This window comes from Erythrolamprus reginae, chromosome 10 (genome assembly GCF_031021105.1).
Source record: "Erythrolamprus reginae isolate rEryReg1 chromosome 10, rEryReg1.hap1, whole genome shotgun sequence".
Taxonomy (NCBI): domain Eukaryota; kingdom Metazoa; phylum Chordata; class Lepidosauria; order Squamata; family Dipsadidae; genus Erythrolamprus; species Erythrolamprus reginae.
Genome location: NC_091959.1, coordinates 36,367,259 through 36,392,831, shown reverse-complemented (window position 1 = coordinate 36,392,831; position 25,573 = coordinate 36,367,259). Strand labels below are relative to the sequence as shown.

Genomic DNA, 25,573 nt, shown 5'->3' with positions numbered 1-25,573 from the left:
GTTTTTTCCTCTTTCCTCCTTCCTGGCCTCGGACGTGCTTCACTCTCTCCTGCCCGGCTCCCCTCCAGCCTCACGCGGCCACCTCCCGCCTGAGGTGCAAGCAGAAGGCGTGGGTGGAAGTGGTGCTGGCAGCATTATCCTTCCTTCCTTCTTTCCTCCCTCCCTCCCCCCTCCCCCTTTCTTTCTCCCTCTCCTCTTCTTCCTTCTTCCCTCCCTCCCTCTCTCCTATCTTTCCCCTCCTTTTTCCCCTGCTGCTGCTGCTGTGTCTGTGTCTGTGCTCGTTGCTTTTTTCCTCTTTCCTCCTTCCTGGCCGTGGACGAACTTCCCTCTCTTCTGCCCGGCTCCCCTCCAGTCTCATGCGGCCACCGCCCGCCTGAGGTGCAAGCAGAAGGCGTGGGTGGAAGTGGCACCGGCAGCACTATCCTTCCTTCCTTCCTCCCTCCCTCCCTCCCCCCTCCCCCTTCTTTCTCCCTCTCCTTCTTCCTTCTTCCCTCCCTCCCTCTCTCCCATCTTTCTCCTCCTTTTTCCCATGCTGCTGCTGCTGCCTCTGTGCTCGTTGCTTTTTTCCTCTTTCCTCCTTCCTGGCCTCGGACAAGCTTCCCTCTCTCCTGTCCGGCTCCCCTCCAGCCTCACATGGCCACATCCCGCCTGAGGTGCAAGCAGAAGGCGTGGGTGGAAGCGGCGCGGACAGCATTTATGCTTCTGGCAGCACACGTTCGCCTAGCTACCCAGCCTGAGGCAGGGAGGTGACCCAGGAAGGAGAGCGCGGGAAATGTGAAGCAAATTGTCACCCCAGCAAGCAACACTGGTAAGGTTGTAAGTCGAGGACTTGACAGTTCACTTGAACAATGATGAGCGCTCAAGCCACTCCCACCTGGTCATATAGTTGGCAAACGGCTCCTACCCAGTCATATGAGCATTAAGCCACACCCAAAAAATAAGCCACACCCATAGTGTGGCAGTAAAAAGTTTGGCTGCCCATTACTGTCGGAATGGTAAGGTTCTACATTCTGGTTGTGCTTTTCAGGATATGCATGCAGCTATGAATCCACTGACACCCACCTTTGCGCGCCCACACAAGATTTGGCTTCTGCGCATGCGCAACAAGCGAAATCTGGCATAAGTGAGATTTTGGCAATTTCTGGTGATTTTTTGCTTCTGTTCATGCGCGGAAGCAAAAATATCAGCGAAAATCACTGAAATTTTGCTTGTGTGAATGTCCTTGTGTGATATCTTGCATGCTGCCAAATCTTGCGTCAACGAGTGTGCGTGCCCCTGCCAGACACACATGTGCCCGCAATAGCCTCGGTGGGCACACCAGTAGGGCTAAAGATGGCAGTCCTTTTCTGTTTGTAACCCCAGATTCTTGACCGAGAGAAATCCGAAACTAAGGATTCCTTCCTGTAAAGCTTTTCGCTCCCCCCTAGCAAGAAAGCAGGTTTCACGGATAGGATGAGCAGAGTGCCAGGCACAGGATGCCACTCAGGCAGGGATTATTGCTCCCTCTGTTCCCGGTGTGCTTTGCGCACAGCTTTGGGTGACAATTTGCTACATGTTTCCCGCGCTCTCCTTCCTGTGCCATCTCATAGGCGAACGGGTGCTGCCAGAAGCATAAATGCTGTCAGCGCCGCTTCCGCCCACGCCTTCTGCTTGCACCTTAGGTGGGAGGTGACTGTGTGATGCTGGAGGGGAGCCGGGCAGGAGAGAGGGAAGCTCGTCTGAGGCCAGGAAGGAGGAAAGAGGAAAAAAGCAACGAGCACAGACGCAGCAACAGAGGCAAAAAATGAGGAGAAAGATGGGAGAGAGGGAGAGAGGGAAGAAGGAAGAAGAGGAGAGGGAGAAAGAAAGGGGGAGGGGGAGGGAGGGAGGGAGGGAGGGAGGGAGGAAGGAAGGAAGGAAGGAAGGAAGGAAGGAAGGAAGGAAGGAAGGAAGGAAGGAAGGAAGGAAGGAAGGAAGGATCATAGCATGGAAATTCCTGAGACCCTCAAGGTTGCACTTCCAAACCTCTGGAGAAGAGTAGATTAGAAAAGGTGGGGTAAAAAATGCAGGAAAATAAGCAGAGGTTTCCTTCGAGGGAAAAAATAATCTCCTTATCATATTAGAGCAACCTACCTGTTTACCTTCTCCTCAACTTCTTTTGCGAAGGTTGGATCAGCCTACAGCAGGAAAATAAAAAATTTTTTAGAAAGACGGCAACGCACAAATGATTTTTACGCCGGGAAAACAAGCTCCAGATTGTGAAAATAAAATCATTGGAGTTGGAAGAAGTCGTTTGCTCAGGGTAGGATGCCAAAATAAAGCATTTAAAAAAACAAACACAAGTATCTGCGGTGCCAACATTCACATCAGAGAAATGAGTCTTAACGCTCTAATTAGAGGACTTAAAACTTTGCTCTTTTATTTGCCTCCCCCACCCTGAAAAAGTAAAAATAAAACTTTCTCCTCCTTCCCACCACCAACCTACCTGCCCCTGATGAGCAAGGCCAAAAAGGGAGAAAAATTGAGGGGGGTTTTCGGGTGTCTAACATCCTGGCAGGTCCCTCTGGCACTTTCAGCAACTCATTGGGGAGGAAATTTGACGCAAATAAAAATGGACAAGCGGACTGCCTGAAGTCTCAACTAAGCGGGAAGGCATCGGAAGCCCGGGAAAGGAAAAAAATAAAAATAAAATAAAAATAAAATACATGTTTAGATGATGTACCTTTCCACAACCTTCTCTTCCACACCAGTTCACTTTCAAATCTCGCAGTGAACCGGAGTGGAAAGGGAAAAAAATTAATAGGGGGAAATATGCACTGCAGACAAACAGGAAGCGGTAAGACAAGGATTTGACGTGGAAACGAAAGCAGAGTTTTATCAAGCCAGAGTGAGATCTAGCGGTTAAGGAGCTGCACTAGAAACCAGGTGACTGGGAATTCTAGACTTGTCTAAGGCATGAAAGCTGGCTGGGTAATTTTGGGGCAATCGCCGGGAGATTGGGAGTTTTAGTCCTACCATGGGCACGAAAGCTGTTTGAGTGACTTTGGCCCAATCGCCAGGAGGCTGGGAGTTCTAGTTTTCCTTAGGCACAAATGTCAGCTGGGTGACTTTGAGCCAACCACCCAGGATATGGTGAGTTCTAGTTCCACCTTTGGCATGAAAGGCGGCTGAGTGTCCTTGGTCCAATCACCAGAGATGGTGAGTTCTAGTCCTACCATGGGGATGGAAGCCGGCTAGGTGATTCTGGGCCAATCACCAGGAGATGGTGAGCTCTAGTCCTACCTTAGGCATAAAAGATGTTTGAGTGACCTTGGGCCAATGAGCAGGAGATGGTGAGTTCTAGCCCTACCATGGGGATGGAAGCTGGTTGGGTGACTGTGGCCCAATCACCAGAAGATGGTGAATTCTAGTCCTACCTTAGGCATGAAAGATGATTGAATGATTCTGGGCCAATCACCAGGAGATGGTGAATTCTAGACCTACCTTAGGCATGAAAGATGTTTGAGTGACGTTGGGCCAATCAGCAGGAGACAGTGAGTTCTAGTCCTACCATGAGGATGGAAGCTGGTCGGATGACCCTAGGCCAATCACCAGGAGATGGTGAATTCTAGTTCTACCTTAGGCATGAAAGATGATTGAGTGACTTTGGGCCAATCAGCAGGAGATGATGAGGGAGGAGATAGGAAGGGACAACCAGGAGAATGGAGGATGGAGTCCATTGTAGTGATGATGGGGGCATGGAGAGAACTTACGGCAGGTCCCACAATGAGTAGGTGCACCCTGGAGTCTTCCCGATGCCACTCTGTCAAGCGAACAGGAGAGAACCCTAGTTAGACTGAAAGTAATGTGAAAGTAAAGCATGGTAACCTGGACTAACAATAACTGGCGGCAGAAGGCGCCTTGATGGTCCCCGGTGAAGCAGGTTCAATTTGTTATTTCAATCCAGCTGAGACGGGAAAATACCGGAGATGCCTACAGAAACATTAGACCCACATGGTTGAGTTAAATAAATAAAGAAGTCTGAATAATTCCTCAACTAAATCTCCCATGACCAACCAATTAAAGAGTTATACGGTACCTACTTTGATTAGTAAACTGTTTGCTACACCAACGTAGCATCAATCTAAGCATGAAGGGCCATGTTTTCTGGCTAAATTGACAACGATGTTGGCATTTTTTCTCTCTCTCGGTTGCCCTATATGTTTTTGTACTATACTGTAACTCTTTTTAATTGTTTCATGAACGTTTAGTACCCAGAGTCACTTGCTTGAGATGGACAGCCTCAGGAACTGAATAAATGAAAGAATGAGCCTGGAGAATTCAGACTTGTCTGGCGAGCAAATGGACCGTTCAACCCATGAAATTAATTTTAATTTAATGTGGTCAATTAAAGAGATAAGCCACAGATAACAGTTGGCGCCCCATCACCTCCTGAGCTGTCCCTCCAACACAATGGTCAGATGTTCACTCTCTCTCTGTCATATAAAATCATTCATTACCCAAGAATGTGTGTTCTCAGTTCTCCAAAAAAAAAAAAAGTGGCTCAAATCATTATTTTTAATCGACCAATTAAATTTATTTTGCTGCTCAGCTCATTGATACAGCACCTCTAAGAGGCTCTTAGTTCCATAGCACCAAGACAGCACATCGGGCTATTTAAGAAAAAGGGAATTCACCAGCCCAAATGTTAGAAACATAGAAACATAGAAGATGGAGGGCAGAAAAAGACCTCATGGTCCATCTAGTCTGCCCTTATACTATTTTATCTTAGGATGGATCTATGTTTATCCCAGGCATGTTTAAATTCAGTTACTGTGGATTTACCAACCATGTCTGCTGGAAGTTTGTTCCAAGCATCTACTACTCTTTCAGTAAAATAATATTTTCTCACGTTGCTTCTGATCTTTCCCCCAACTAACTCCAGATTGTGCCCCCTTGTTCTTGTGTTCACTTCCCTATTAAAAACACTTCCCTCCTGAACCTTATTTAACCCTTTAAGGTATTTAAATGCTTCGATCATGTCCTCACTTTCCCTTCTGTCCTCCAGACTATACAGATTGAGTTCATTGAGTGTTTCCTGATACGTTTTATGCTTAAGACCTTCCACCATTCTTGTAGCCTGTCTTCGGACCCGTTCAATTTTGTCAATATCTTTTTGTAGCTGAGGTCTCCAGAACTGAACACAATATTTCAAATGTGGTTTCACCAGCTCTCTATACAGCGGGATCACAATCTCCCTCTTCCTGCTTGTTATACCTCTAGCTGTGCAGCCAAGCATTCTACTTGCTTTTCCTACCGCCTCATTGCACTGTTCACCCATTTTGAGACTGTCAGAAAAAAAATGTTCTTATGAACTGCACACACAAACACAATTTAGAAGTTAGAAAACACCAAACTCTGGTCAGATGGACGCAACAGCTGTATCCAGCACATTCCAGGGGCCCCCTGCCTCTTAAAATGATGCCTCCAGGTCATCTGAAAAGATGGCCATTTGCGAGGTCATCCAATGCCAAATGTATTGTAAAAGAAGTTGGGATGGGAAAATACTGACCCGAAAAAACATCTAGTAGATACAGGGGATCTTTGACTCTCCTTAGTCCACAGATCAGCAGGAAGACATAAATATTCTGGTTGTCCTGGGCAATCCCTGTAGAGGAAGGATGTTTGAAACTTCTTTAAAATGTCAAAGGATTAGATTTCTCAGTAAAATTAAGGTGGTCAAGGACCCGTCAACACACCAAGTTGTAGATTCCAACCCAATATCTTCCCTCTATTGTGGCTGACCAATAATAATAATAATAATAATAATAATAATAATAATAATAATAATAATAATAATAATAAATCGAGCTGCAACGACTCTGGCATAAGCCAGTGAAAGTGGTCCCAGTGGTACTTGGCACGCTGGGCGCAGTACCAAAGGATCTCAGCGGACATTTGAAAACCATCGGAATTGACAAAATCTCCATCTGTCAATTGCAAAAGGCCGCTTTACTGGGATCGGCACACATAATTTGCCGCTACATCACGCAGTCCTAGGTGCTTGGGAAGCACCCGACTGGTGATGAAATGCGAAATCCAGCATAGTGATCTCGTTTGCTGTGTTGTACTGACATAATAATAATAATAATAATAATAATAATAATAATAATAATAATAATAATAATTTATTAGATTTGTATGCCGCTCCTCTCATCAGCCAGCTGAGACGGTAGCAGATTTGGACAGTGAGGAGGTTGGGGAGGAACAGTAGTGGGCTAATATCCGGAACGCGGCCGGTGTGATTCCGGTAAAAATTACTTGGTTTTTGCTTCTGCGCATGCTGGCGGATGGGAGCCGGCAGCTCCCATCATTCATGGCGGCATCAGGGGGCGGAAGGCAGCGGGACAGGGGCTGGCAGTGCGGCGAGCGGATGGGAGCCGGCAGCCAGGGGCGTCGCGGCAGGGCAGCGGGATTGGCGGCGCAGCTCTTACCTTATTTTGCCGGTCACTCACAACTGGCAGCTCTTGTCTCCAATTTCCGGGGGAGGGGGGTGTTTGCTTCCACGCATGTGCACATGTACGGAAGCAAAAAAACCCAGAAATTACATGCATGCGCAGAAGGTGAATCAGGCACCAGGCACGGGCAAGCGGTAGGGGCGCGCCGGGCATGCGCATAGGGGAGGAATTCACTGTAAAATAAATAAAGAAAAGGGTTTTTTTTATCAGAACGTGGAGTCAGTTTTCTGCTTTGGAGAAGCCAAAGTCAGAAGGCCCTTTTGTTAGGAGCTGTGGTGGTGCAATGATTAGAATGCAGTATTGCAGGCTGACTCTGCCAGCTGCCAGCAGTTCGATTCTGATCAGTTCAAGATTTGACTCAGCCTTCCCTCCTTCCGAAGTATGTAAAATGAGGATCCAGATTGTTGGGGGCAATAGGCTGATTCTGTACAGGAATCCCTCGCTACTTCACGGTTCATCTTTTGCGGATTCGCTACTTCACGGGTTTTCAAAGGGGGCTTAAATCCATTAAATCCATTGAAAATTTTAAATCCATTAAAAATTCATAAAATTCTTCTACAGTACTACTACCTCCAGAACCGCCTGCTACCGCACGAATCCCAGCGACCAATAAGGTCCCACAGAGTTGGCCTTCTCTGGGTCCCGTCAACTAAACAATGTCGTTTGGCGGGCCCCAGGGGAAGAGCCTTCTCTGTGGCGGCCCCGGCCCTCTGGAATCAACTCCCCCCGGAGATTAGAACTTCCCCCACCCTCCTTGTCTTTCGTAAACTACTCAAGACCCACCTATAACGCCAGGCATGGGGGAGCTGAGACACCTTCCCCAGGCTTTTATATTTTATGTTTGGTATGTATGTGTTGTTTGGTTTTAAATATGATAGGGTTTTATATGTTTTTTCTCTTTTAATATTAGATTTGTTTCGCTGTAACATTGCTTTTTATTATTGCTGTGAGCCGCCCCGAGTCTTTGGAGAGGGGCGGCATATAAATCTAATAAATTACTATTAATAATTATTATTATTACTGTACTCTGTTAAAGAAACTGGTAGGATATCACATGTAGTTCCAGCTGAGAAACATTGTAGAATGACTGTTTAATGCAAAGGGTGGGTTTTAAAAGTCCAAATACTCATTAAATGCATAAAAATATATCTTTCCTCTACTTCACGGAAATTTGTTTTTCACGGGTGGTCTTGGAACGCATCCCCCACGAAAAACGAGGTTTCACTGTAAACCACTTAGAGAGGGATGCAAAGCTCTGTGAAGCAGTATATAAGTCTAAGTGCTATTGCTATCGCTATTGCCCTTCCTTTCTTCCTGCTTCCTTCCCTCCCTCCTTCCCTTCCCTTCCTTCCATCCATCCATCCATCCATCCATGCTGGCTCGGTGGTTACAATGCAGTATTGCAGTCTAACTCTGCCCACTGTCAGCAGTTCCAATTCTCACCAGCTCAAGATTGACTCAGCCTGCCACCCTTCCAAGATCACTAAAATGAGGACCCAGATTGTTGGGGGCAAATAGGATGACTGTTTAAGAATGTAAAATCATTGTCTATCGTGCATTATTACTGTTCCAATGTACAACCATAACAGCCAGGCTCAGTACGGTTGTAACTTGAAGACTACAGAACATCTCAAGGTTACAAAAACAAGGCGGGCAGATTCCAGCAGCTTTATTAATAGTAGATGCTACAAGTAATTCAGATATTTTTTTTAAAAAAATTGCAAAAGAACTGAACTGGAAAAGAAACAACCATCTTCTCTATTTTTATGGTCTCTCTCTCACACACTTCCTGCGGTGACCTTTTAAACAAGAAAAAAAATGGTAAAGACTTCGGCCGCTGCTTCCCCTGTCCACCACTTCATTTTTTTAAAGAAACAAAATCCCTGCAATCTCATTTGAGATTGGCATAAAACACGGGGGCTGATCGATAACCTAAAACCAGCTCTGCCAACACCTTTCGTTTATTTCTTCGAAATATCACCGGTGGGGGCCCAGAGTCCAGGCTTGTAATTTTGCTTTTTGGAAATTAAAACCCAATCTGGACAGAGAGAGAAAAAGAGACAGGAGAGACAGAGAGAGAGAGAGAGAAAAGGAGAAAGGGAGACAGAGAGAGAGAGAGAGGAGACAGAGAGAAAGAGAGAAAAGGAGAAAGAGGAGACAGAGAGAGAGAAAAAAAGGAAAGGAGAGAGAAAAAAGGAGAAAGGCAAAGCGAAAGAACGAGAAAGAGAAAAAAGGAGAAAGAGGAGTAGAAGAGAGAGAGAAGGGAAAAGAGGCAGAAAAGGAGAGATGAGAAAGAATGAGGGAGAGAGAGAGACAAGGAGAGAGAAAGAAAAGGAGAGATAATATATGTGTGCGTTTGTGTGTGTGTGTGTGTGTATATCGCTGACCAGAGTCGGTCAAGAATTAGGCAGCCTTTAATCTCAATAATAAATAATTATATACTCCATACCCACCCACCAGTATTTATAGAGGGACAGCAGCTCAAATCACACTTTGTTCACCTGAGCACAAAACTGAAAGCACCAGCTTGAAGATGACGAGTGGGACCTTGTCGAAACATCGCAAGGAATTTCTGAACCTTAAAGAAACCCAAATATGCCAAGACCTACATACATACATACATACATACATACATACATACATGGTTGCTTTTCTGTCGAAATAACCCTGGTATTCCCAAATAAGGGAGGAAGCAACTTTTTTTGCCTCTTGGCCCCATGCAGGAGCCATTGCAAGGCAGATAAATTCTTTTTTATAGTCGACAAACTATAATTTACATGGTTTCATATTTTTGCTGATAAGTGAAAAGGAAGGGAGCCTGTTATAGATCTATTTCGACCTTGTTATGGTCTTATTAGACAGACATACCGTTACTGGGATTTGAACCTGTAGCGTGCTGCTGCATCATCATCATTATTATTATTATTATTATTATTATTATTATTATTATTATTATTATTATTATTATTTAGATTTGTATGCCGCCCCTCTCCGAGGACTCGGAGCGGCTCACAACAAGAAATAGCACAAATCCAATACTTAACACAATTTAAAACCCTTAATATAAAAGCAATCATACTTCTCATACAGACCATAGATAAAGCGGAAACGGCCCAGGGATCAATTTCCCCATGCCTGACGACAGAGGTGGGTTTTGAGAAGTTTACGAAAGGCAAGGAGGGTGGGGGCAGTCCTAATCTCCAGGGGGAGTTGATTCCAGAGGGTTGGGGCCGCCACAGAGAAGGCTCTTCCCCTGGGTCCCGCCAGACAACATTGTTTTGTCGACGGGACCTGGAGAAGGCCAACTCTGGGGGACCTAACCGATCGCTGGGATTTGTGTGGCAGAAGGTGGTCCCGGAGATATTCTGGTTCGATGCCATGAAGGGCTTTATAGGTCATAACCAACACTTTGAATTGCGACTGGAAACTGATCGGCAACCAATGCAGACTGCGGAGTGTTGGTGTAACATGGGCATATCTGAGGAAGCCCATGATTGCTCTTGCAGCTGCATTCTGCACGATCTTAAATTTCCGAACACTCAGAGGTAGCCCCATGTAGAACATTACAGTAGTCGAACCTCGAGGTGATGAGGGCATGAGTGACTGTGAGCAGTGAGTCCCGGTCCAGGTAGGGCCGCAACTGGTGCACTAGGCGGATCACCCTGGTATATTGAAGGAACGTCACAACTCCTTTTTGCCTCTAGGCCCAACCCAGGGCCATTTCATGGCAGTTAATTTATTCATAGCCGACAACTATATTCTGTATGTATCACATGTTTTTTGCTGAAATTTTATATATATATATTCGTAGATTTTCACAGGTATATGTATGTAGACTGTTTATTATTTTTTATTTTATTTTATTATTTAGATTTGTATGCCGCCCCTCTCCGCAGACTCGGACTTCGCAGATTGTTGTGAGTTCGGGTTTTACCCCGTGTAATATTTTGAGTGTCTATGCGACGTTTCGGTGAAATCACATTCACCATCATCAGGCTGAAGTTGTTAGCTTTGTGCTGCTTTGAATATAGTTTATAAACTATATTCAAAGCAGCACGAAGCTAACAACTTCAGCCTGGTGATAGTGAATGTGATTTCACCGAAACGTCGCATAGACACTCAAAATATCTATCTATCTATCTATCTATCTATCTATCTATCTATCTATCTATCTATCTATCTATCTATCTATCTACATGTACAAGTACAAGTACAAGTACATGTACATATGCAAATACATATACATATACAAATACATATACATATATATAAATGCTCTGGTGAGTGAAACGTGAAAAGGGGAAGAAAAGAAAGGGGTGGGGGGAAGAAGCCCAGTCCAAATAGCTCAATTAACCAGCAGGAGCTGAAAAGAAAAGGGTTGGAAGACAACACCCCCCCCCCAAAAACCCCCCAAGATTCATAATCAAAATATCCTTAGTGCTCCATAAAGCACAGAGCCATTCTGCTTGATAGTAAAGAAGCAAAAATTACCAATTTTAATATTCCACGGAGGTCTAAACCATTTCCAATTTTAACCTATGCTGATTTTCTTCTTCCCCTTCTTCCTCTGTAGAGGTAACTTGTTAACTGTATTCACAGCAGCAAAAGGCTCCATTTTTCAAAAAAAAAGAAAAAAAGAGGAATTCTTCACGGCGAGCTGACCTTTTCCTTTTTTTCCTTTTGTCGTCCTTCACAAATGCATAGCAACACAACCTGGGAGTATTTCAAACCTTCTCTCACCCACCCGCCCGTTCTCGTTTCTTGAAAATATTCTCGGCAAATAAAAGTAATCTTTCATTTACGGCCACAATAGAAGCCAACATTTCTGCTGCTAAGGGAGACATTTGTTAAGTGATGCTTGCCTCGTTTTACAACCTGTCTGGCTGCCGTGGTTAAGCGAATCCCTGCAGCAGTCAAGTTACTAACAGAGTCATTAAGTAGAATCTAGCTTCCTCCCCTCCCGTCAGGTTACGAAGCTGTTAACAGTCGTAAATAGGCTCAAGGACATTACCAATCCTACAAACACAAGCTGTGGCTTCTATTCCTATTTTTAAAAGCCTAATAAGGCCTCCTTATTCCCCATTTTTGATTAATGCCTACAACAGGTGAACTTTTGCTTACATCTGGCGGGACCCCGGGGAAGAGCCTTCTCTGTGGCGGCCCCGGCCCTCTGGAATCAGCTCCCCCCGGAGATTCGAATTGCTGCCACCCTCCCTGTCTTCCACAAGATGTTAAACACCCACTTGTTTAAGTGGACTGATTTCCCCCGCCCCCTCTGCTGACTATAGCACTTGAGAATGGTATGATTGCGTAGGATTGATTGTTTTTAATATTAAGGAGTTTTAATTCTAGCTTTTCTTAATATTAGATTTGTACCACTGTTTATTGTATTTTATTATTGCTGTGAGCCGCCCCGGGTCCTCAGAGATGGGCGGTGTACAAATCTAATTAATAATAATAATAATAATAATAATAATAATAATAATAATAATAATAATAATAATTGTTGTATTATTATTATTATTATTATTATTATTATTATTATTCCGGTAGGAAAAATGGGCCTCCATGCGCAGCTCCGCCACCCCGACATGTGCATGTCCGCGTAAGATTTGGCTTCTGTGCATGCACAGAAATCTAAATCTCACATGAGGACACTTGCGCACAAGTGATTTTACCGATTTTCTATGGTTTCTTTGCTTCCCGGAAGCAAAAAACATGCCAAATATGGGTGAAATCTTGTGTGCGAGAGGGTCCTTGCGCAAGATTTGGCTTCCTGTGCATGCGCATAAGCCAAATCTTGCATGGGCACACATGCTCCTGCCTCGGGGACATGCGCAACTGCGCCGGTAGCGGCAGTGATGGGGAACCCCCGCCTGCTTACCTCTACACTAATTTCATCCCTTGAGGCCCCTCCATCACAACTCACGGATGTTCCCACCATGATGTTTTGGGGGATTTAAAACTTTAAAAGGGTTTATTAATTTCATATATATTGTGATACTTTTATTAGTGTTTTTTAATCACTATTAACTTATTCTATGGTAACAGTATGAATGATAGATTTGACCCACCTGACGCTCGGGAGACAGGAGAGGAAGGGGCACCGATCTCTGGGGTGGCAGAGGGTCGGAGTATTCCAGTGTTGCTGGGGAGAGGCAGATATGGCGGGGGCCACGGAGTTAGCCGTTCCAGGGGGACGAGGGATCGTTGCTTAATAATGGTCCCTTGTTCTGGCTCTGTGAGCCCAATCTTGGGTACTGGTGATGAGTGTAACTCTGGCCCTGGGCTCAGGTTGCTGCTGCTCAATGCCAGGTCGGTGGTAAATAAAGCTCTCCTCATCCGGGATTTGATCCTGGATGAGGAGGCCGACCTGGCATGTATCACTGAAACCTGGCTGGGCCCGGAGGGAGGAGTTCCTCTCTCTGAAATCTGCCCAGCCGGGTTTCAAATATGGCATCAACCTCGACCCCAGGGAAGGGGGGGGGGAGTGGCTATTATAGCCAGGGAGAGCCTTTGCCTACGTAGACTCATTGCTCCAGAGATTGCGGGTTGCGAGTCTCTCTTGATGAAGTTGGACTTAGGGGTTCAGGTGGGCTTATTTCTCACGTCCCTGCCTCCCAGCTGCGTGTCAAAAGCCCTGCCTGTGCTACTCGAGGAGGTAGCCGGGTTGGCGGTGGAGTTCCCCAGACTTATTGTCTTGGGGGACTTCAACTTGCCGTCACTCGGCGAAACCTCTGGGTTGGCACAGGAGTTCATGGCCACCATGACAGCCATGGACCTGACTCAAGTAGTTCAGGGTCCGACTCACGAGGGAGGACACACACCTGACATGGTATTCCTCTCCGAGCAACTGAGTAATGGTCTGAGACTAAGGGGCTTAGAAGCACTGCCTTTGTCATGGTCAGACCATTTTCTACTACGGCTTGACTTCCTGGCTCCAATCCTTCCCCGCAGGGAGGCGGAACCAATTAAGATGTTCCGCCCCAGACGCCTGATGGACCCAGAGGGCTTTCAGACGGCGCTTGGAGTTATTCCAGATGCACTCGTCCACAGTTCGGCGGAGTCTCTTGCGGAAGCCTGGAACATGGCTGCAGCGGAGGCTCTTGATCGGATTGCGCCTTTGCGACCTCTCCGTGGCGCTAGACCCCGTAGAGCTCCATGGTTCAATGAGGAGCTCCGGGAGTTGAAACGCCAGAAGAGTCGTCTAGAGAAGCGATGGAGGAAGAGTAAGTCTGAATCTGATGGAACACTTGTAAGAGCTTTTATTAAGACTTACAAAGTGGCGCTCAAGGCGGCAAGGTGCGCGTATCATGCCGCCTTGATTGCATCAGCGGAATCCCACCCGACCGCTCTGTTTAGGGTGACCCGCTCCCTTCTTAATCAGAGGGGAGTTGGGGAGCCCTTACAGAGTAGTGCCGAGGATTTTAACATGTTTTTCACTGATAAAATCGCTCAGATCCGGGCGGACCTTGACTCCAATTGGAAAACAGAGTCGGCTGACAACGAGTCAGTTGAGGTGACTGGGGCCCGTACTTGTCCATCTGTCTGGGAAGAGTTTGATCTGGTGACACCTGATGAAGTGGACAAGGCCATTGGAGCTGTGAGTTCTGCCACCTGTTTACTGGATCCGTGTCCCTCCTGGCTGGTTTCGGACAGCAGGGAGGTGACACGGAGCTGGGTCCAGAAGATTATCAACGCTGCCTTGGGGAGGGGATCCTTTCCATCATCCTATAAAGAGGCACTCTTGCGCCCCCTCCTCAAGAAGCCTTCCTTGGACCCAGCCGTACTTAATAACTACCGGCCAGTCTCCAACCTTCCCTTTATGGGGAAGGTTGTCAAGAAGGTGGTGGCACTCCAGCTCCAGCGATCCTTGGAAGAAGCTGATTATGTAGGTCCCCGGCAGTCGGGTTTCAAGCCCGGTTACAGCACGGAAACTGCTTTGGTCGCGTTGATGGATGATCTCTGGCGGGCCTGGGATAGGGGTTTATCCTCTGTCCTGGTGCTTCTTGACCTCTCAGCGGCTTTCGATACCATCGACCATGGTATCCTTCTGCACCAGCTGGAGGGGTTGGGAGTGTGAGGCACTGTTCTCCAGTGGTTCTCCTCCTACCTCTCCGGTCGGTCGCAGTCGGTGTTAGTGGGGGGTCAGAGGTCGACTCCGAGGTCTCTCCCTTGTGGGGTGCCTCAGGGGTCGGTCCTCTCTCCCCCCTGCTATTTAATATCTACATGAAACCGCTGGGTGAGATCATCCAAGGGCATGGGGTGAGGTATCATCAGTACGCTGATGATACCCAGCTCTACATCTCCACCCCATGTCCAGTCAACGAAGCAGTGGAAGTGATGTGCCGGTGTCTGGAGGCTGTTGGGGCCTGGATGGGTGTCAACAGACTCAAACTCAACCCGGATAAGACGGAGTGGCTGTGGGTTTTGCCTCCCAAAGTCAATTCCATCTGTCCTTCCCTTACCCTGGGGGGGGATTATTGACCCACTCGGAGAGGGTCCGCAACTTGGGCGTCCTCCTCGAACCACAGCTCACATTAGAGAACCATCTTTCAGCTGTGGCGAGGGGGGCGTTTGCCCAGGTTCACCTGGTGCACCAGTTGCGGCCCTATCTGGACCGGGACTCACTGCTCACAGTCACTCATGCCCTCATCACCTTGAGGTTCAACTACTGTAATGCTCTCTACATGGGGCTACCTTTGAAAAGTGTTCGGAAACTTCAGATCGTGCAGAATGCAGCTGCGAGAGCAGTCATGGGCTTACCTAGGTATGCCCATGTTTCACCAACACTCCGCAGTCTGCATTGGTTGCTGATCAACTTCCGGTCACAATTCAAAGTGTTGGTTATGACCTGTAAAGCCCTTTATGGCACTGGACCAGAATATCTCTGAGACCGCCTGCTGCCGCACAAATCCCCGCGACCGATTAGGTCCCGCAGAGTGGGCCTTCTCCAGGTCCCGTCAACTAAACAATGTCGGTTGGCGGGCCCCAGGGGAAGAGCCTTCTCTGTGGCGGCCCCGGCCCTCTGGAACCAACTCCCCCCGGAGATTAGAACTGCCCCTACTCTCCTTGCCTTTCGTAAGCTCCTTAAGACCCACCTGTGTCGTCAGGCATGGGGAAACTGAGACATCTCCCCCGGGGAATATACAATTTATGAATGGTATGTTTATGTGTGTGTGTGTTTAGAAAATGGGGTTTTTAAATGTTTTTAAGCAGTAATTTAGATTTGTTGTAAATTGTTTTCACTTTGTTGTGAGCCGCCCCGAGTCTGCGGAGAGGGGCGGCATACAAATCTAAATAATAAATAATAAATAAATAATAATAAATTTTTGGGGGGGGGTAGGTTCAGAGAAGTGGGGCACACAGAAGCCTCCATAAGTACACCCAGATACCAATCAAGACATTATCCTTTACATAAGAACATAAGAAGAGCCTATGGACACTTGGAACAGGCTCCAGCTATTCCTCTGCCTCACTGATGTCTGATTCCAGAGGCAGCTGATAACTGCCAGACAGCCTTGGCCCCCTATCTGCCTCCAATGCAGGGCCATAGTCCGAGCCTTCCCCAGTGCCCAGGTTCCTCCCCAACCTCCTCACTGTCCGGCTCTGCTGCCGGTTCTGCTGCCCACTTCGGGGCCACTGGCGGGCCACAATGCCCAACTGAGGTGGGTGACTCAAGGATAACAGTGCAGGCGGGATGAACAGTGGAGGAGTGAGGAATGCATGACCACTTTTGCAGGACCTTAAGCCTTTCTTTAGTGCTAAACAATCAGCTCCCCACCCCCTCTCCGGTTGGTGGAGAAAGAGGATTTCTGCACAGAAGGCTCTGGGTTCAATTCCCTAGGTTTGTCTCAGTAAAATTGCAAGGGCATGCATGGTGAGGAGGAATTCTGTTTAAACTGGGATAGACAGTGTTAGGAGGTACAGTAATTGTTTCCCAGGCATTTTTCTTTCTCTTTCCTTTCCTTTTCTTCTCCATCCTCATTTATTTCTTTTCCTTTCCTTTTCCCATCCATTTCCTCACCTCAATCCCATCTTCCTCTTTTCCTTTCCTTTCTTTCCTTTCCTTCTTCCTTTCCTTCCTTCTCTTCCCCTCTTTTCCTTTTCCTTTCCTTTCCTCCCTTCCCTTCCCTTCCTTTCCTTCCCTTCTTTCCTTTCCTTCTTCCTTTCCTTCCTTTCCTTCCCTTCTTTTTCCTTTCCTTCCTTTCCTTCTTTTTCCTTTCCTTTCCTTCTTCCTTTCCTTCCTTCCCTTCCCTTCTTTTCCTTTCTTCCTTTCCTTTCCTTCCTTTCCTTCCCTTCTTTTTCCTTTCCTTTCTTCCTTTCCTTTCCTTCTTCCTTTCCTTCCTTTCCTTCCCTTCTTTTTCCTTTCCTTTCTTCCTTTCCTTTCCTTCCTTCCCTTCTTTTTCCTTTCCTTTCTTCCTTTCCTTTCCTTTCTTCCTTTCCTTTCCTTTCCTTCCTTCCCTTCCCTTCTTTTTCCTTTCGTTTCTTCCTTTCCTTTCCTTCTTCCTTTCCTTCCTTTCCTTCCCTTCTTTTTCCTTTCCTTTCTTCCTTTCCTTCCTTCCCTTCTTTTTCCTTTCCTTTCCATTTCCTTTCCTTTCCTTTCATCCTTTCCTTTCCTTCTTCCTTTCCTTCCCTTCTATTTCCTTTCTTTCCTTTCCTTCCATTTTTTTCTTTCCCTTCTGTTCCCCATTCATCCTTTTCCTTCCATTTCTCTTCCCTTTCCCTTCCTTCTTCCCCCTTCCTTTCCTCCTCTCTCCTCCTTCCTCTCCCTCTCCCTTCTCAGATCTCCAAAAAGAAAGAGATTTGTGTTCAGAAAGACATTTCCTGAAAATTCTGGAACATTTCATGCTTGTATACATTTTTACCTGCCCTCTGAAGAAATTCGGCCCAGTTATGCTGCCTGTTCGGAAGAGTCACAATCCCTAAAAATGAGAGTAAATTCAGGGTCATGCGTTCAACTGCCCATCCAAAAGTATGCCAGGGCAAGCTTTTCAGAAGGCTGTTTTCATTGGATGTATCGTTTTTTTAAAGAAATTGAAACTTTTACACAAGAAGATAAAAAATGAAGACAAAGTAATGGAAAATAAGGAAGAAAAAAAATAACAAAGGGAAATAAATCAAACAACCAAGATAAAAACCAAGATAAAATAATATCAGGAAGAAGAAAGAAAATGAAAGAAATCAAAGAAAAAGCCAAAAAGTGCAAGCAAAAAAAGCAGGACAAAAGAAAGAAAGAAAGAAAGAAAGAAGGAAGGAAAGAAAGAAAGAAAGAAAGAAGAGAGGGAAGGAGGGAGGGAGGGGAAAAAGGAAAGAAAGAAAGAAAGAAAGAAGAGAGGGAAGGAGGGAGGGAGGAAAAGAAAGGAAGGAAAGAAGGGAGGGAGGGAGGGGAGAAGACAGGAAGGAAGGAAGGAAGGAAGGAAGGGGAACCAGAGAAAGAGAGAGAGTGAGAGAGAGAGAGAGTGGCTTCTAATATTCTTCACAGCTGTTAACAGTACAAATATATTTTAACCTCTCCCCAAAGTTACCGTACATCCTATGACTCTTCTTTCTGTGATCTCTTCTACCTAATCCTCAAAACCAGAGATCGCAAGTTCATTTTCTTTTTGTTTTTATGCAATATATATATATATATATATATATATATACACACACACACACATACATACATACATACATACATACATACATACATACATACATATATATATTAAAAACTGAAAGAGGCTTCAAGGGACAGCAGGTGGTTGGTTCACATTTAAAAGAAAGACAGACATAGGAAATAGTTCTCCAGGGGGCTGGAAAGAGGATTTTGAAAAATACTTACCTTGAGCCTGGACACAGATTTTGTCCCTGGCTTGAGGCTTTGCAAATTAATAATAATGAAAAGGAAAAAAAACAGGAAAAGCAGATTAATCACTGTAACCAAAGGGCCAAGGCAATTTTTTTGCAAAACAGTTCACATGATAGCAGGATTCAGTATTTGAGGGCTTGCCACAAAGAAGAGGGGGTCAAATTATTCTCCAAAGCACCAGAAGGCAGGATAAGTAACAATGGATGGAAACTAATTAAGGAGAGAAGCAACCTGGAATTAAGGAGAAACTTCCTGACAGTGAGGATGATGATGATGATGATTATTATTATTATTATTATTATTATTATTATTATTATTATTATTAATTTATTGTCATTGTCAAAACAATGAATTGTCATTGGCAATGAAAGTCATGTGACCCCCAAAGACCAGTCCCACCATACATAAAATCAGAATAGGTAAATTTAAAAATAGAATAAAAATAGAATAAAAAATAGAATAAAATGTCCCAATTATTATTATTATTATTATTATTATTATTATTATTATTATTATTATTATTATTATATTTGTATGCTGCCCTTCTCCGAAAACTCGGGGCGGCTTAATGAACCAGTGGAACAGCCTGCCACCAGAAATCATGGGCACTCCATCACTGGACTTTTTAAAGAAGAGACTAAACAGTCATTTGTCTCAAATGGTTTCAGGGGGCTGGACTAGAGAAACCTCCACGCTCCCTTTTAGCTCATTCTATTCTAAGTAGCAGGGCCATTTTCGGCAATTTTTGATATTGATTGATCGACCAATATGCAAGAGACTAAAACACAACCATTATTTATGGGTTGTTGGGGGGGTTTTGGCCTATCAAACAGGAAAGGCCTCCTGGTGAAATTCCACTAGAGGTGGTTGATGTAACTATAGGGGAGTGGTCCCAGTAAGAGAGTGAGAAAGACATGAGAGTGGAAAACAACTGGATTGACCCTCGCTATAGAAGATTGCTCCGAAGGCGAGAGGAATTACAGAGTAAAAGGTATTAGCTTACAGCCTTAGCCTCTTTGAGGTGTGATATCACTTCCAGGCAGTATAAAGGAAAAGGATTGGGGGAAATGGGATGTGGAGAATGAACGTTGTTCTATGGAAGAGACGTGAAACCGGGGTGTGCTTGAACGAAGCTTTAAAACCATGATTTCTGCTTCAAAAAGACTTTCTTTGTTGGATGCTGTGCTGGGGAAAGCTTTCAGTGAACAGAAGCATATGTTTACATAAATGAATGTACTTTATCTAAGAAATGCAGATAAGATCGAGTTTCTAGCACTCTTCCCGGACATAGATTACAGCTAGCTCTAAAGAGAAAAATAATTGCTTCTGTGCTGTTTTTCTGTGTCGTTTGGTGGGACCCAGGGGAAGAGCCTTCTCTGTGGCGGCCCAGACCCTTTGGAACCAACTCCCCCCAGATATCAGAGTTGCCCCCACCCTCCTAGCCTTTCGTAAGCTCCTTAAAACCCACCTCTGTCGTCAGGCATGGGGGAATTGACACTTTCCCTCCCCCTAGGCTTATAAAATTTATGCATGGTGTGTTAGTATGTATGATTGGTTTCTAAATTGGGTTTTTTTAAATTAACTTAAATATTAGATTTGTTTACATTGTATTATTATTGCTGTGAGCTGCCCCGAGTCTGCGGAGAAGGGCGGCATACAAATCTGATAAATAAATAAATAAATAAATAAATAAATAAATAAATAAATAAATAAATAAATAAATAAACCCTGCGTTTCATTACGTATGCTTGAGTTCGAATAAAGAGTGGGATTTTATCATACAATAAGTGATTTCTGAGTTGGGGTTCGCTCTGGAGACCCATGCACAGAACAATAATCAGCAAAGATATCAAGCCTAAACACATTTTAGCTATAATACATGACTACAATACGGAGAGCTCCCAGAGCAAACCTAGCAGTGAGTAGCTTAGACCAGTGTTTCCCAACCGGTGTGCCGCGGCACGCCGCGAGGCGGCTCCTGCAAGTGGGAGCTCCAGGGCTGAGGCTTCAGCCCTGGAGCTCCCACTTGCAGAAGCTGCACCCCCGACTGCCGGCGAAGGAGGCTCGCTCGAGCCTCAGAAAGGAGGCGGATTCAGGCAAAGAGCCCGGCGCAATGAGCGCAGCGTTGGAAAGCGAGCGGGCGGTGGGGGCGCTTCGCTTCTGCCTTCCTGAGGCGCTTCTGCCTTCCTGAGGCGCCGCGTCCGGCGAGTTTCTGCCTTGCCTAAGTAACGCGGCGGGAGAGATGCTAATTCCCATCTCAATCGGTCCGTCTTTTCCCTCAGGAGTGGGTGGGCATTTTGTCCCTGGCACCACGTCAGCAGCATCAAGAGGACAACAGATGACTAATCCCGCCACTGTGGACTGCCGCCAGAAAGGCAGCTCCCCTGTTTCCTCCTGGTGGCTGCAGCAACGCTGGCGATCCGTCCGCTAGCCGCTCCGAGCGCTGTGGGAACGCCCACCCCTCTCACAGTCCTGTCCCGGGATGTCAGTAAAGGGGCTGCTTCCCATCCCCCTGCCAGCTTGCTCAGAACATTCAAACTAAGGAAAACCTTCGCCGGCCTCCACAGAGAAGAAAGGAAGAGAGAGAACGAGAGAGAGAGAGAACAAGAGAGAGAAAGCATGAGAGAAAAAGAGAGAGAGAATAAGAGAGAGAGAGAGAAAAAAAATAAGAGAGAACGAGAGAGCAACAGAGAGGGAGAGAGAAAGAAAATAAGAGAGAGAACGAGAGAGAGAGAGCAACAGAGAAAGATAGAGAGAGAGAAAGCATGAGAGAGAGAGAAAGAACAAGAGAGAAAGCATGAGAGCGAGAAAGAACAAGAGAGAAAAAGAGAAAGAAAATAAGAGAGAGAATGAGAGAGAGATAGAGAAGGAAAGCAAGAGAGAAAAAGAGAGATAGCAAGAGAGAGAGAAAGCAAGAGAGACAGATAGGGAGAGGAAAGGAGAGAGAGAGAAATGAGAACAAAAAGGGGAGAAAAAAGGAGAAATGATAAAATGATTGAGGCAGAGAATGAGAGGAGAGAGAAACAAAAGAGAGAGAGAGAGGTGATTCTTGAAGCATATTGTAAAAAGCACCCAAATAATAAGAAAAAACCCAGCCCTCACCTGTTTTTGAAAAGAATAAAAGAGAAAAAAAACCCAGCCCTCAATTGGTTTTGGAAATGGTTCGAGTGTGTATACACACACACGCATAAAGCGGGGAGAGAGACAGGGGTGGAAAAAGAGGAGAAGTGAGAGGGAGAAGGAATGAGGGGAAAAGGGAAGAAGAGAGAGAAATGAGAAACATGAGAGAGAAAAGGGGGAAAGACAGGAGAAATACCCAGAAATGAGACACTGGTATAAATTTGAGGAGGGATGATTGATGATTGACTGTATTTATAAGGGGATGTTACATAGGATTGTATATATGAGGGGGTTATGTATGTATGTATGTATGTATGTATGTATGTATTTAGTTATTTAGTTATTTAGTTATTTAGTTATTTAGTTATTTAGTTATTTATTAGATTTGTGTCATTTTGGTTGGTGGTGTGCCCCAGGATTTTGTAAATGTAAAAAATGTGCCGCGGCTCAAAAAAGGTTGAAAATCACTGGCTTAGACAAAGAGAAAACAGAGAGGGTGACTCAGAGAAATAAGCTATAAACTCTAGCTCCCTCTTTTGGCAGTCTGCAACACTGCAGCCAATATATTGCCAACCCAATACAGTAGTTATAGTCCTAACATATTGGATGCTCCATTCGTGCTAAGTGTGGAAAATGCTTCTACATCACATTTTCGAGGACTATCTTAATTTTGTGCAGTCACTAAATGAATGCTTGTAAGTCATGGTTTATCTGTTTTTTCTGTTACTTTTGGGTCATTTTGATCCCATGCAGGCCATTCAAAAATATATTCAAAGGAAAGGAAGGAATAAATAAAGATCTCCATGCGGGCTTTAAAAACTGTACAGTCTAAAGATGCAGCCAAGAAGGCAGTGAAGCTGCCTAGATTTCTGGTTAAAATTACCCCTTTTAAAAAGCAGTTTGTCAGGTGACGTCAGAAGCTAATCAGAGCCGGCAGCCCTCAATGAGCTCCAATCAATATTTATGGTAAGCAGCAATCAATTTCTGTAACTTGATACAATTATCAGGTTTTTAGCAAAACAGCCTTGTTAAGGGAGAGACAAAATGGGAGAAACAGACAGAAGAGAGGCAGAAGAGAGAGAGAAACGGGAAAAAGAGAGAAGGGAGAGAGAGAAAGAGAATGAGAGAGAGATAAAGACAAGAGAGTGGTAGAAGAGAGAGAGAATGAGAGAGAAAGAGAGAAAGAAGAGATGAGAGAGAAGAGACAAAAGGGAGAGAGGGAGAGAGAATGAGAGTGCTGGAAGAGAGAGAGAGAATAAAGAATGAGAGAGATAAAGAAGAAGTGAAAGAGAGACAGACAGAAGAGAGAGAAAGAATGAGAGAGACATAAAGTGCGGAGAGAGTGCCAGGAGAGAGAGAGAGAATAAAGAATTATATATACATATACTGTACATATACATACACATACACAGATAGAGTGGCACCTCTTCTCAAGAACGCCTCTACTTAAGAACTTTTCTAGATAAGAACTGGGTGTTCAAGATTTTTTTTCCTCTAGTTAAGAACCATTTTCTACTTAAGAACCTGAACCCGGAAAAATTTCCCAGAAAATTTGAGAGCGGCACGAAGCCCCTGCCAGTTTCCTGCCATTTCTCTCTTTGGCGCAGTGTATGGGAGGCAGCCTCACGCCGGGTGTATGGGAGGCATGTGCTCCTCCTCGCCACCTCAGAGTCCCTCTTTTTTTAAAAAGCCTTAAAGTTTTGGATTGTTTTGATTCCCCTCCCCTTCTTCCTTCGGCAGCAACTGTCCTCCTCCTCCTCTTCCTCCTCCTCCTCCCACCCAAATTCCGAGCTTTTATTTCTTTCCTAATGGGTTTGCACGCATTATTTGCCTTTACATTGATTCCTATGGGAAAAATTGCTTCTACTTAAGAACTTTTCTACTTAAGAACCTGGTCACGGAAAGAATTAAGCTCTTAAGTAGAGGTATCACTGTACATATACATATATACATATACATATAGAATAGAATAGAATTTTTATTGGCCAAGTGTGATTGGACACACAAGGAATTTGTCTTGGTGCATATGCTCTCAACGTACATAAAATAAAATATACATTTGTCAAGAATCATGTGGTACAACATTTAATGATTGTCATAGTCATATACATGTTTTCGTAGATTTTCACGGGTACAGGTAGGACGGTCTTGGTATATTCGGGTTTTTTCCTGTGTAGGATTTGGAAATTTCTGGTGACGTTTCGACGAGGTCCCACTCATCATCTTCAGGCTGGTGTTTCTGTCCTTGTTCTAAGGGCGAACACAGCGAGACCTGAGCTGCCTTCCTTCTATAAATGTTCGCCCTAGAACAAGGACAGAAACACCAGCCTGAAGATGATGAGTGGGACCTCGTCAAAATGTTGCCAGAAATTTCCAAATCCTACACGGGAAGAAACCCGAATATACCAAGACCGTCATACATATACATATACATATACATATACATATACATATACATATACATATACATATACATATACATATACATATACATATACATACATATATATATATATATGTTTTTTTCTGTTGGCGCATGGAGCCGCAGGTAAAATCTTCCCGAAACACGGACGCACCTGTGACTCCGTGCGCAATTTTGCTACCTTCACAGGTGCAGCAGCAAAATTGCGAGACCCCGCAAGAACTTACAAGCCGCGGTGGCGAGCGCAATTTAGCGTTCCTGCTTGTAGCCCACCGCTGGATGAAAGAGAGACAGACAGAAGGGAAGAAAAGAATGAGAGACACATAAAGAGAGGAGTGAGTGACAGAGAGAGAGAACAGAGAGAGAAGAAAGCTAGAAGGGAGAGCAAATGAGACAGAGAAAGAGGGAGAGAGAGAGAGAGAATGAGAGAGAGAGTGCCAGAAGAGGGACAGAGAATAAAGAATGAGAGAGAGAGATATGAAAGAGAAACAGACGGGAGAGAGAGAGAGATAAAGAGAGGAGAGAGTGACAGAAGAGAGACAGAAAAGACAAAACAAGACAAAGAGAAAGAAAGAGAGAGAGAGAAAGAAAGGAGAGACAGAAGAAAGACAGAAGAGAGAGTGAAAGAGAATGTAAGAAAGAATGAGAGAGAGAGATAAAGAAGAAAGAGAGAGGCAGAAGAGAGCCCAAATGAGAGAAAGACGAAAGAGAGAGAGAGAGAGTGAAGGGGAGGAGAGAGAGTGATAGACATTTTCCCGCACAATTTTTCTACCTTTTATTAGACTTATTTGTCTTCCTGGGCAAATGAGGAAGAGGGACAAACCCCCACTGCCATCATTACAGAGGTTTAGGGGGGGAAAGAATCAAAAGGAAGAAAAAAGAAATAAGAACCGTTAATGAACACCGCCATTCGGAGAGATGGAGGGGGGAGAGAGAAAGAGAGAGAAGGTTGCCCACAAAGGGGACTTAATTTGTTTTCAAGGCAGAGAATCATAGCAGAAGAGGGCACTTATCTGGAGTAGTTCTTTTTGAAGGTATCAAAATAAATTAAAGCCCTGTCTGTGATTGCTATCAAATACTGTATTTACACAAAAAGCAATTCGCCTCCAGTCTTCCAGCATGGCTGAACCAAATCTGTCTTTTTATGTTCAGCCTGCAAAATGCCGCTTTTAAGCCAGACACCGGCCGTTAATTAGCTCCTCCACCCTCAAGCCTTGGGTTTCTAGCTTCATTCAGGTTGCAAAATTCCGTTCCCAGTGGCTCTTAACCTTGGCTTGCCGATGCCCAGGTAAGCCTTCCAAATTTAGCAGGCCTCCTGCGCCCCACCCATTTCTAAACAGCATATTTCAGAATTGTAGAGGTTTCACTAACATTGCATCCGAAGTCTGCAAGGTTGGGACGCTGATTTGTGGGGCGAGGGAAGGAGGACACGGCTGAGAATCCTGTTGGGGGCGTGGGTATCGTTGCAAGCACAAGAATGGAGATAATGAGGTTTGCAGAGATTTGAGTTGGCCCATGGTTTGCCAAGAGGAGAAAGGTGAGAGCCAGAGGGACCAGTGGGAGTGGGGTGGAGGAGGAGGAAAGGAAGGAAGGCTCTTCCTCATTCAGGTTGATAAAGAAGAGGAGGAGAGAAGGAGGAAGAGATACCGAGGAGGAGCAGCAGCAGCAGGAGCAGGAGAAAGAGGAGCAGGAGGGGGAGCA

The 25,573-nt window shown here is 45.1% G+C and overlaps 1 protein-coding gene across 1 annotated transcript in view; it reads right to left on the bottom strand.

Moving 5' to 3' along the window:
* The window catches only part of GLT1D1 (glycosyltransferase 1 domain containing 1), a 62,784-nt gene that overhangs the window by 17,120 nt on the left and 20,091 nt on the right, over positions 1–25,573 (bottom strand). The window contains 5 exon segments of the mRNA XM_070762525.1: positions 2,113–2,156; positions 3,732–3,781; positions 5,531–5,626; positions 17,345–17,401; positions 18,304–18,340. Of these exon segments, the coding sequence (XP_070618626.1) occupies positions 2,113–2,156; positions 3,732–3,781; positions 5,531–5,626; positions 17,345–17,401; positions 18,304–18,340 (284 nt within the window).